We start from the raw sequence: 12,452 nt of genomic DNA on the forward strand, positions 1-12,452 counted from the left end.
CTGTTGGCGTTCATGCTAAAGCCAATGCTAACGAGAATGTCTGTTACACGGACTGAATAAACCTACGTTTTATGTGTAAATATTGCGAAATGGGGAAGAAACATAAGAAACATAAACCGGAGTGGAGAACTGTTGATGGTAATCGAATGCATTTGAGACATTTTATTACTTAACGTCTCTGTTATTGTTGTTGCTGCCTTTGTGGTAGATTCACTTGCTAGCAGTGGCAGCGAATCGAGTTTGTTTTCATTCATAGATATTTGTAGGCTTTTAACATAATCGTCTACTGCAATATTACACACACAATTATTTCTGATAATTATACAGCTGACGCGCTCTTAAGTAGCATACTGTTTTCACTGTGCTGTCTGTTATATGTAGTACTGTACAGTATTTCAACCACACGTAGTTTTTCTACCATAGTGCATTTTAGTAAGTCAGGTTTTATGACAATACAAAAGTATTATGAATATACCACCCATTGTAGTGTTATATTATGTGACTATTAACATGCTATAAAGTCTCATGCCCACAGTGTTTTTATATCAAATAGCATGATGTGATAAAAGTAAAAACAGACTAACAGACTAGGTTCCAATTGCCCTGAAAAGGCATAAACGCTTTTACGCAACATTTCAGCAAGAGATAAACCATTGTATCAGCTTAGCAAGTCAAAATGTCTTCGAAAACAATTGTATCCTCTACACTTTTCGATAAATACCTTACCAAAAAACATTTTCAGATTATGAGGACAAAGCATTGGAGAAGCCGCTGAAGCTTGTGCTTAAAGTCGGTGGCAGCGAAGTGACAGAGCTCTCGGGTTCGGGCCATGACTCCAGCTACTATGATGACAGATCAGACCATGAGCGCCACAAAGAGAAAAAGAAGAAGAAAAAGAAAAAGTATGATAAGGACAAATATGTGGACGATGAAGAGAGAAAACGACGGAAGGTCAGTTATGAGATGACACCTACATTTCAACGTCAAATTGAAACATTTTGTTCAAATACTATTTTGTCTATCATCTAACAGGAGGAAAAGAGGAAGAAAAGAGAGCGAGAGCAGACGGAATCTGCGGCAGCACCTGCCACTGCGGTCAGCACGGGGGTGCCCGTCGTCGAACCTTTCATGATATCAAAAACTGTGAACATCAAAATAGAGGTGAGGAATGCTAATTAAAGCCTAATGGTGACACGTCTTGTTTTGAGTGTGATAATCACACAAATGATGTTATCAATCAGCCAGAAGAGAAGAAAAGGAAGAAGGAGAAGTTTGAGAGTGAGCCTGAATTTGAGGAATTTCACCCTAGTATAAAGGTTGAAGTTGAGCACCAAGGAGAAAGGCCCATGCGAGCATGTCGGACGCAGCATGGCAAGGACCAACTTGATGTTATTGCCATTATCAAGATCAAAATGTGTCATGAAATTGCAAAATTTTTGTTTCCCAAATACAGAGAATGAGTCCACGCCTCGGCAGCTACTACTTGAGCACTTTCTGCGCCAGCTGCAGAGGTGAGGTCGGGGAAAGAACTGTTTCCATTTGGGCTACATCTATGGCATAAACAGTGAAGTTTAAAAGTGTAGTCCAAGCTTGCGCACAGCAATACTGTCCTAACCTTTGTGTTTATATCTTGTCCTCACAGAAAAGATGCCCACGGATTCTTTGCCTTGCCAGTAACAGATGCGATTGCTCCGAATTACTCTGTGATCATCAAACATCCGATGGACTTCAGCACCATTAAAGACAAGATTGCAAACAACGAGTACAACACAGTGACAGAATTCAAGGTGAGATAGGAAAATTGTCACTTGGATAAAAAGTAGCAAATGGAATGATTTTTGACGCTCTTGCCTGTCTGAATCCATTGTGTTCTTTAGGCAGACTTTAAACTGATGTGCGACAACGCCATGGTTTACAACCGTCCAGAGACGGTTTACTATAAGGCGGCCAAGAAACTTCTCCATACTGGTTTTAAGATGATGAGCAAGGTAATCAGTGCATGAATACAGTACACATTTGCACAAGATGGCACAAAATTTAGCAGCCGATGTCCCAGATTTATTCTTTTGAGTACCAAAAAGAGACCTATGTATGAAATGAAAAATTTTATAATTCCTATAGTGTATATATTGACACATACATACATGAAAATGTTTAACTCATTCACTGCCATTGACGGCTATAGACGTAAAAAAATTAATTTGAACTATTTCTATTAGTTTAAAAATGTTTCCACTTTTGTTAACAAGAGTATGTAAGTATTTAGAACAGATATAAAATTGTGAGTTAACTAGTGAAGTCATTCGATTAATTACAATGACAAATTTTAATCGCCTGACGCCCCTAATTTTTAATAATCTTTTCTTTTTTAAATCTTTTTTTAAATATATATATATAAAAAATTTGGTGCATCAGGCGATTCACATTTGTAATTGTAATTAATCGCATGACTTCACTAGTTAACTCGCGATTAATAACAAATGTAAATCTGTTCTAAATGTACAATAAAAAAAATTATAGGTTTTCACACTCTTGTTAACAAAAGTAGAAAAAAAATGTTAAACTAATAGAAATAGTTCAAATGAATAGGCAAGGACCACAATGGCAGTGAATGAGTTAATTTGGATGTGACATTAAATGTTTCAGAATTTTGTTTTCAGGATCGCCTGTTGGTTTTGAAGCGCAGCATGTCTTTCATGCAGGACATGGCAGCCGTTTTGGGAGACGAAGAACTTGCAACTGATGTACCTCCAACGGAGATAAATCCTATGCCAGTGGAATCAGCCAAAAAGTCAAAGAAACAACCCGCGAAAGAGATTAGGTAAGTTTTTTTTTTATTTAACTGAAGGAGGAATCAAATTGGCTAAACTGACAATAAACACTGTCGCCTCGTGGCTTCTCTGATTTCAGCTACCTTTTTGAGCCGGAGGGGAACGCCTGCAGCCTGACTGACAGCACAGCAGAGGAACACGTTTTAGCCCTAGTGGAACATTCGGCCGATGAAGCCCGAGATCGCATCAACAGATACATGCCCAATTCAAAGGTGTTGTACTTTCCATGATCAATATGTTTGATCGTGTTGCCAATATGTCAGCGCTTTCTTAACCAATACGGTCTGCTCATTGCTTTTAGATAGGCTACTTGCAGAAAGAATCCGACACTTCTCTTGTGTACACAGTCGTCAATCAGCTCGATCCTGATGCAGAAGGTTTGATACTATTGCATGTTTTCTACCCCAAGATGTGTGATTAAACTTTACACTGCAAAAATAATACCCACACGTCTTTCCCCCCCCCCACTTCTGCAGAAGAGGAGACCCACAAAGTGGACTTGAGTTCTTTGTCCAATAAGCTTCTTCCTGGATTAACAACGTTGGGCTTCAAGGACGACAGGAGACACAAAGGTGCATATTAAAACGCTTGCTTTTGAATTTCAGTTACATCTTAGAAATCATGTCCTTTCTTTGCAGTGACCTTCCTGAATAGCGCCTACAACATTCAGAGCCTTCAGAAGAACTCCGTTTTTCCAGACCTGCTTCCTGATGAGTCAGACTTGCTGTGCTCTGCGTATGGGGATGAAACGGGGGTACAATGTGCTCTGAGGTAGGGATGGAGAGTCATCACTATTGGACAATATTGACGTTTAGTGATAAAAGTCACCAATTTCAGCTTGTGTGCTATTCCCCCCCCCTCCTACTTTAAGCATACTGGACTTTGTGAAGGGCTGTGGAAGTGTCACCAAGTGTTGGGTCGATGGAATTCTCGATAAGATGACAGGAGGCGATCACGCGAATGCTGCCAATCAGATCCGACAGGTCTGTGGCTCGCTCCAGTGTTACATATTGATCGTTACATGTGCCTCAATTGTGATCCCTGATGCTTTTTTTTCCCTCAGAAGAGAAACATGATGATGAAACCTGATGAAACCAAAACAGGCCTCTGTGACATGCAGGTAGGTGGGCTGCATGTGAGCTGCATTGAAGTCAAACAACATCCATGCTCTGACTCGGGTTGTTTTCGCGTTAAGATGGTGGATGGCGGCGGTCTTGGAGACAGCAGTTCGGTGTTGGATTTCATGTCACTGAAGAACTACCCCGACATGTCTCTTGATATATCCATGCTCAACTCGTTAGGTATATTGTCCACATTTCCAGGAGCAGAGACTACTATTATTGCACTTTTTTTATCCCGCTCGTGTAAATGTAGTGAATATTCGCAAATTTAGAATGTAAATCATTGGGCTCTTGTTTGCAGCTAGATACGTAGCTGCAAACGGAAAAGTTGAACATGTTCAAAAACAAGCTCTCCACAACAGGCCCGCAGAGATCATATTCCACCAGCATGCACTCGCTGAAAATGTGACATAAGCATAACAGCATAGAGCACTTCAATTTGGCTGCAGATTTGTCCAAATGTTTTCAGGTTCAGTGACTTTTATTCTCGCCGAGTTCAATGAGGCATAGCAGTAAGCAGCATTATCACGCGCCGTCTTTAATAAACAGGCTTGTTTCCATGACAGAGCAGCTGTCTTATCTTCCTTTTTGTAATTTCTTCACAGACCAGCTATATTTATTCTTAGTTGTTTGTTTTTGCACAGTTGAGCTAAAATTTTATCCGAATTATTTTAATTTTTTTAGAATATTAATACTTTATTTGCCTATTTAGACTTTGTCTGCATTTTGTAGATAGATTAGTTTAGATTTGTAGATTTGTTTTTCAGCAAATAACCAGGGATAGGTTCCACAGAATAAAATGAAGTGAACATTGAAATGCAAATTTGCAGGCAATTACTGCACCATATACAGGAACTACGACACAATGAGTTTATTAACTCCTGTTGGCCTGCCAGATCCGGTACACAATGATCTAATACTGTCACCGGATGTTAAAAAGATCTTAAGTCATGCTTGTCTGCAACACTGTGAGGTTATGTGTGTGTTATTTTACCGGAATAGCACATCTTAGTTCATTCCTCCCATCCATATGGCAGGTAAAGGTGTGAAGAAGGAGCCGGGAAACGATGAGGGCCAGCAGCAGTTCGATGACGCCGACAAGCTTCTGCAGGAGTTTCAGGAGGCTCAGGTGGACAGAGTCGGCTCCAGGCCTTCGTCCAACCTGTCGTCCCTCTCTAACGCCTCCGAGAGGGATCAGCACCACTTGGGTAGCTGTTAATTTGAAGTCTTGACAAACCAAAGTATTGACTCTCAACTAAATTGTTTTGTTTGCTCAACAGGGAGCCCGTCACAGTCCGAAATGGTTCATGATCCGTATGAGTTCCTACAGTCCCCTGAGTCGGAGAGCCCAGCCAATAACTGACCACGTTATTTACTTCATCTGCATCGACAACGCCTGTCACTGTGACGTTGGACTGGTGCACTACTTATAAACCTACTTGTACAGATTGTTGTTTTTTGTATGAGTCAAACAGTAAAAATGAATTCTTGCACGTGTATTTATAAATATGTGTGGTTTCATACTCTGCAACCTGTATTTTGGAAAGTAGAAGTCTATACATCATTCAAAAGACACGAGGTGAAATTATTAACTGATTTGCTGAAAACAACAGTCATAAAAAATTTAAGAATCCCCCATTTTCTAGTTTATCGCTATATGGTAGTTGCTTGAAGACGTGGCATACTGTATTGTTTCTATTTAGCTACATGAAAAGAGTCAAAATATTAGAAACGTCTCAGTAAAACTCAGTTCTCTACCGCTGCCAACTACAATCACAATATTTATTTTTAAAAAAAAATGGCAGTGTCGAACAAAATAGCTTATTATCGTCTTGATTTGTGACTGTGAGGGACATGAACGCAACACTAGCAGGTCAGCCGCTAGGGTGGGAGACCGACAGTACGCATGCGCAGCAGTTGCCATGGCGCATCCGAGCGCCGCTGAGCAAACTGTTTCTTCAACTTAAAAGTCAAACAACATCTTTCGCCGAGACATCGGCATCAGCAGAGACGCTTATATCTAACCTTTTGTCACGTTTTTCATGTTTCTTAGTTAGCAGCTACATGTAGCGTGACGTGAGGTTTGGCATAGTGATAATGAATCGCCGTGTGCATTGTTTGGATCTTAAATCGATGACTCGGGGGTTGATATGAACGCCGCAACCAAAGTAAGTAATTTTCGATGCATTTCAAGGGATAAACATTCACCCGCGTGACTTTTCTGTGTATCCCAGGGTGTAAAGTTAATTTTATGTGTTGAAGGCAAAACCGCAACGTGTTTTCTTTGTCTTTTGATGTAAGAGTGGTGATCAGTCTGTTTAGATCAATGCGTGTTACAATGATTGGTTGCAGTCGATTATTGCTTTTAAAATACACATGCACACGCACATAAAAAATATCTTGTGTCAGCATAAAGGGCCCAGAGCAAAACATGTGAGTCAGATGACCCTAAAAAGGAATGCAGCTTCTTTAATAAAAATTTTTTTAACTCCACTGTTGACTTTCAGACTTTCAGCCTATTTGTCTTTTGCAGGAGAAATGTGATTCCTGGTTACCTAAATAAGAGTTTCCCAAACTAAAATAGATGCAAGCTGTTTTATTAATAATCAGACAATCTCTTGTTAATAGCTTTCTGATTCATGTTTATGGTAGTAATTTGTCTTCTATATTTTGTTCACATTGTTGATGGGATAAACTACATTTGTAATATCGGCCTAAATGTAATCTTTTATTCAAAGAAATTCAAGATAACAGTAAAAAGACCAAAAATAGAATTAACAAAGAATGATCTTTTATATTTAAAACATTGGGTAAAAATAATGAAATGACACGCTAAATTCAATATTAAACAGTCTAATAAAGTTTTTAAATATTAAATTATTTTAGATGATATTAATTATTATTACTATTATTATTATGTTCATTTAATAAAGGCTAATTGAATTACATGTTTACATAAGTATATTAATATATAACATGTTTTTTGTATTTTTAAATAAATGAATATTGAATATGTACATACCGGTATATCTTTAAGACTATTATTGTCATGTAAGAATTAATGTAAAATTATACAGTATATGTATATATACTGTATTGTGTATAAATCATATGTAAGAAATCAACAATTAAAAAAGCAGACCATATAATGAAGTTGCAATTACTGTATTATTTTATTATTCCTAAATCACATATATATTTTAAAATATTACGCTATGATTGCCATTATTTAAAATATTAAATTGAATATGTAAAATTAGGCAGTTTAAATGTAACACTAGGGGTAATTGCGCGGTACAACAATGTAAAAAATTCAATGGCTCAATAAGGTTTCATATTTGTCTGAAATTGTGTCCATTATTTACTTGAAGGCAATCATTTTGTGTTCTGGGTTTCTAAAGCAATTGTTACTTTCAAGGTCCCCGTCATATAATTTGGTGCCTCGCTGTCTTGTATCTTTTGCCGTCTAGATGAACGTCCTCAGTGGGAAGCTGAGGCGCACGGCCCCCATGCAAGGCAGCAGCCGAAACGAGCTGGTCTCATCCAAGACCCCGCGGGTGAATGGTTGGACGTGGCCCCCTCAGGTCTTCCAAGTCATTGCCTGGCTGTTGTACAAGTATCTCGCCGTGGTGGCCTTTGGCATGTTCATCCCTCTCCTACCTCTGCCTTGGAACCATGTGCTCTACACCGTATCCTTAACTCTCTCAGCAGACGCTCAGCTGGCGAGCGAGCTCACAAATTATCGTTTACAACCAAACAAGGTTTTTCTTGTGTGGGGGCTTTCTATGAGCTTCTGTTACAAGGCATGAATCCGTGCTTGTGTCTGACTTTATGAAAACTAAAAGTGGTAGAAACAGAGCTGTTTTTGTCTTATCTAAGCACTTTTTCTTAATCCTAGTGACATCCAGTTTACAGGTTTAGCCTTTCTTGTGCACCTGCTCAGCCATGTTGCCGCGGTCACCATCGATCCGGCCGATGTTAGTGTGAGGGCCAAAAAAACGTACACCGGCCCAATGCCACTGTTTGACCGCACAGTGCAACTTCATGTCATCCAGGACATGCACTGTTACCTATGTGAAGTCAAGGTGTATGTATGCCAGCCTTTTGTCATTTTATTTCCATGCATTTTGATGTTGATAAGCTTAAAATGTCCACTCTGTCATAGTCATAATATCAACTGATATAAAAACTGTTAAGAAATTGAGATATATTTGTTAACCAGTAACCACGAGTAGTTTGCTCACCGAATCATGTTTATAATGAAGCTCAAATCATACATGCTAACATTAGCCAACAATGTCCACCCTGTCATGATTCACCCTGTCAACAAGCTCACATATGCTGCTGTTTGCGTTTACATTGTCTGCTTGCAGTTAATTTGTAAATGAGATGCGTGGTCGTTTGACCAATAAACATTTATTCCCTTTCTTCAGTGGACCCAAAGTGAAACACTGTAGCATTTGCAACAAATGTGTGTCAGACTTTGATCACCACTGCAAATGGCTGAACAACTGTGTGGGTGGCAGAAATTACAGGTAAGATCACATTGGACTATGATGTCGATTAGTACAATAAGGTGTTAAACATGTTCACCTGTGTTGATTTCAGGTACTTCTTTGCAGCCGTGTCCTCTGCAGCAGTCGGCGCGGGCCTGCTTGTCGCTGTCATCTTGTTTATATTCATCCAACACTATCTTGATCCAAACATCCTACGGACCAACCCGCAATTCCATGGTGAGTCATCGCACTATTAGATAGACGACACAGGTGGATTGCTTGTTATGATAATTTCTTCATTCAAGCAAGTGTTTGTGTGTCCACTTTTCTGCAGGTGCGCTGGCAAACGACACCTGGCTGGTGTTTTTACCATCAGCCCCCATAAAGACTAGTTCAGCCGGTCTCCTTTTAGTGGCCTTTGTTACCGCCTTGCTGAGTCTGACGTGCCTGCTGCTCCTCTGGCACCTGCTCTGTTTCCATTTCTACCTTTGTAAGTCAAACCACTGGGGGGCAGCACACAAAATGGCTCTGTCCACTCTTATTATATAAACAAGCAGACACTTTATTAGTATTAGATCAAGGTGTTTTTATGCTACACTTTTATAAGCAATTATTTCATAAAAATTTACCTATACTGTATGTCGCCGAGTGAAATATTTTTTTTCTCTTTTCAACATATTTGATCATGTGTACTGTATGTTTTTGCCCTCACTTAAAATAGCTTTTTGTTACTTTACAAGCTAGCTAGCGAGGCGCTTGTCACGATGCTCCACACCAGTAGGGGGCAGCATATTTAAAAAGGGTCTTTCCACCCCTATTTAAAAAGAAATACACTAACTTCCTTAGCAGTAGCTCATGTTAAAGGTGCTTTAATGCCAATGATTTGAACTTTTTAAACAATTGTATCTTAAAAATGTTAATGTCACAGAGCGTAACAAGCTAACTAGTGATGCGCTCGTCACATTCCAAATTAGGAGTTGGTGTGTTTTTTAAGCAAACAAGTAAATGCTAACTTGCTAACATCCTGGGCATTAGCTCATGGTGAAAGGTACTACAGTAATTCTGCATTGCAGGAAGGTAGGAATTCGGATTTATCCCACTACTTATTGTTGCCTCTTTAAAATGTAGGCAGTATTAACTCATTCACTGCCAATGACGGCTATAAACGTGAAAAATTCATTTGAACTCTTTCTATTAGTTTAACTTTTTTTTTTCACTTTTGTTAACAAGAGTATGAAAACCTAGATTTTTTGGGGTACATTTAGAACAGATATGAAATTTGTGATTAATCGTGAGTTAACTAGTGAAACCATGCGATTATATACAATTTAAAATTTTAATCGCCTCTTAATTTTTTAATGATCTTTAAAAAAAAAAAATTATAATATGGCAGTGAATGAGTTAAGAACAAAATGCTTAGACTGCTCATTTTTTCAGACAAAAAATTATCCTTTTAATCTTTCGTAATGGGTATTGTTGCAGTGTTTAAAGGACTAAGCACATACGAGTACATAAAGCTGCAGCGTCAAAAAGAAGCCAATGGTGGAGACACTGAAGTGGGAAATCCACACGAACCGCAAATAAGAAACAAGGTTTCACAGGTGACAATTCCTTCTTGACCCTTCTCTATTATCCCTACTTCTATGTTGCCTTGTAACACATGTTTCTATGCTAAAGAATCCATTGAGCTCTATGGATTGTGAGCCCACCCATATTCATGGTGCAAGGTAACATCAAGTCACTACTGGTCCTGTTGTGCCAACACAAACTGTGCCAAGGATCTCTTTGAACTGTGTGTTTGTTTCAACAGTACTTGCAAACCCGATGATAAAGACCCACTTTCCAGCCGACTGCCAGAGCCCATCTGCGCTGAGGTAAGAAAATATACTTAGATTACAATTGCAGTAAAGTTAACTTTTTAAAAAGCTTCAACCCTTGCTGCTGAAACAAAATGCTGCAGCGTATTTTCAAAGATTTCTGATCCCAAAAGAAGTGTCACTTTTATTCTTACCTTCTCTTTATTTCACCAAAATTGGGTTTACTGCTATTGAATTTTCCAATGAGCTCCATGTTGAATCAGGGTTTCATGAAATAAAATGCACACATATACAGAACATTGTTCCGCCCCTGTTTAGGATAGACACGACATAAAAATAGAACATCCAACAGTACTTGCAGGCATACAAAATCATATATTATATTTAGCTACCAATGTGTTCAATGGACTGAATTATACCATACTTACCCTGTACTCGTACATTGTTTGTTTTTTATCTAGACGGAAAACACCAACACACAATCAGAAAAGGAAAGCAGCTTCCATTATGAAACACAGAATTCTGCAGAGAAAGAGAGTGAGTAGTTGTCTTTTTTTTCCTCCTTTTTTTTTTACTGTCATGGCTAGGTAGTCTTCCGAGAATATTCCTTGAAACGTTCTCACACATAAACATTGTGCTGTTATTTCAGATGTTTTATTACTTTCTTTTTATCCGGGATTTCTATTTATACTATGTTGGTTGTCAAACCGTCAGCTTCATCATGAATAATTGTGCCCCTTTCACATTAAATTTTTTCCAAAAAGGACAAAGAGATATGAGCACCCAGAGAAGCTGGAAACCTGATGCCGGCGATGAATTGCAGAGGGAAAGCGTCAAATCAGTGGAGAGCGTTCCAGAGGTGCAGGATCCCCTTGGAAGCTTAGTGATGACTCCGGATGACACGTAACAAACAGTCAGCGCTGCGCTGGGATAACGTTACACTCAGGGACACCTTGTTAGGAGGAGTTACCATGGAGCCATTGGTGTTAATGAGGACATCCTCAATATGACAACAACTCATGAACCTTTTGGAAAAGGATAGACACACTTCCACTCTTTTTATTTTATTTTATTTTTTAAATCATGACTTAACTCTATTTTGTCTTTTTAAGTTATGTCAACTATTTTTTTTTAATTTTATGGACTTTTATGGTAGTTCAACATCAATGTCGGCACATGTGACATTCATCTTAGTCAAGTAGATGTTTTTGGCATCTGGAGATATTTTATTTATTTTCCAAACGGAAACTGTTCCAAGTACAGGGCAGTAACGCTTAAATCATGTCATTTTATCTGCCGGCCAAAGCAAAAACCTTGTATGGTCAAATAGATCTATGTGTTGAAAAGAAAGAAGGGTGGAGCACATTCTAGTGGTAGAAGAAGATTGAACGTCACTTCTGTTTTAGATGTTTAGTTAATTTTGTTGCCGTCATTTCATAGTAAATAATTCAGAACAATTATTTTCTCATCTCCTACTTGCTTCTGCTTGAGCCAATGTGACTGGATTCCCACTTTTAGGGATTTTCACATTTTTCCAAGGACCCCCTCATAATGCTAACGGCAGTTAAACATAAGTACCATTCATGCCCCAAAAATTCAGGATATAACAAATGCGTTTTAAGTCTTGAGAGTAACAAATACAATTTTATTCTTGTCTTTCATGTATGTTAGGGAATCATATTTGTTTTTGTTGTATTTGCACACCAGTCCCCCATATGGAGGTATACACTTTATGATATGCTATGACCAGTTTATTGCTCATTAGTTTGCGGACCCCTAAGCTATAGCTTGCAACACTCCAGGGACGCCATTTTGAGAGCTACCCTTCAAGAGGACCAGAGTTGTACAAAATCTGAACCGCTTATCCATAACAGCACAATCAAAACATCCATAAATGGTCAAAAATCACACAGTGCTAACATTTTAGTCATCCAACTGAATTTATCATTTTCACAGCCTTCCATGCAGGATCAAAAAAACGTATAATCAAAACAACAAAATGCGACTGCAATCCATTGAACAAGTTACCACATCCACTAAAATTATCTACAACTTGCTGCATTTATGCAGTCAGCTGTTCAATTTTTAAAACATTTTTTGTGCGCCAGTGAAATAAGTTATTTCATCTAATATACATGAAAGTAAAATTGTTTGGCAGACCTCATTTCGGGGGGCCCTGCAGCATAC

At 38.6% G+C, this 12,452-nt stretch overlaps 2 protein-coding genes across 4 annotated transcripts; both read left to right on the plus strand.

Annotated features, from left to right (window-relative positions):
- On the plus strand, positions 1-5,459 carry brd9 (bromodomain containing 9). 3 transcript variants are annotated; one of them, XM_086078588.1, is made up of 17 exons: positions 1-138; positions 743-951; positions 1,033-1,161; positions 1,242-1,371; positions 1,454-1,511; positions 1,643-1,787; positions 1,878-1,988; positions 2,661-2,821; positions 2,911-3,043; positions 3,133-3,208; positions 3,308-3,403; positions 3,470-3,602; positions 3,703-3,814; positions 3,895-3,951; positions 4,027-4,132; positions 4,990-5,160; positions 5,233-5,459. In XM_086078588.1, the coding sequence occupies exons 1-17, from the start codon at positions 72-74 to the stop codon at positions 5,313-5,315; spliced, it is 1,977 nt and encodes a 658-aa protein (XP_085934714.1). In that variant the 5' UTR covers positions 1-71; the 3' UTR covers positions 5,316-5,459. The 3 variants fall into 3 exon arrangements, with proteins under 3 accessions (XP_085934714.1, XP_085934715.1, XP_085934716.1); XM_086078589.1 differs by having other exon boundaries at positions 2,703-2,821; XM_086078590.1 differs by lacking the exons at positions 4,027-4,132; positions 5,233-5,459 and having other exon boundaries at positions 4,990-5,150.
- Positions 5,460-5,583: 124 nt separating this feature from the next.
- Positions 5,584-11,739, plus strand: zdhhc11 (zDHHC palmitoyltransferase 11). Its single transcript, XM_086078594.1, has 11 exons — positions 5,584-6,120; positions 7,423-7,641; positions 7,861-8,039; positions 8,386-8,487; positions 8,561-8,685; positions 8,783-8,938; positions 9,931-10,049; positions 10,126-10,175; positions 10,259-10,322; positions 10,727-10,802; positions 11,030-11,739. The coding sequence occupies exons 1-11, from the start codon at positions 6,103-6,105 to the stop codon at positions 11,170-11,172; spliced, it is 1,251 nt and encodes a 416-aa protein (XP_085934720.1). The 5' UTR covers positions 5,584-6,102; the 3' UTR covers positions 11,173-11,739.
- Positions 11,740-12,452: the final 713 nt, after the last annotated feature.

The sequence above is a fragment of the Leptonotus elevatus genome, chromosome 6 (assembly GCF_054856555.1).
Source record: "Leptonotus elevatus isolate MCC_2025b chromosome 6, RoL_Lele_1.0, whole genome shotgun sequence".
NCBI classification, from domain to species: domain Eukaryota; kingdom Metazoa; phylum Chordata; class Actinopteri; order Syngnathiformes; family Syngnathidae; genus Leptonotus; species Leptonotus elevatus.

Excerpts from the sequence above, each read along its gene's own strand:
- zdhhc11 (XM_086078594.1), top strand. Across the intron at positions 8,040-8,385 it reads TACCTATGTGAAGTCAAGGT|TGGACCCAAAGTGAAACACT; the intron begins GTATGTATGCCA and ends CCCTTTCTTCAG. Across the intron at positions 10,050-10,125 it reads TAAGAAACAAGGTTTCACAG|AATCCATTGAGCTCTATGGA; the intron begins GTGACAATTCCT and ends TCTATGCTAAAG.
- brd9 (XM_086078588.1), top strand. The coding sequence starts at position 72 with ATGTGTAAATATTGCGAAATGGGGAAGAAACATAAGAAACATAAACCG. Across the intron at positions 1,989-2,660 it reads GTTTTAAGATGATGAGCAAG|GATCGCCTGTTGGTTTTGAA; the intron begins GTAATCAGTGCA and ends TTTTGTTTTCAG. Across the intron at positions 3,952-4,026 it reads CAGGCCTCTGTGACATGCAG|ATGGTGGATGGCGGCGGTCT; the intron begins GTAGGTGGGCTG and ends TTTCGCGTTAAG.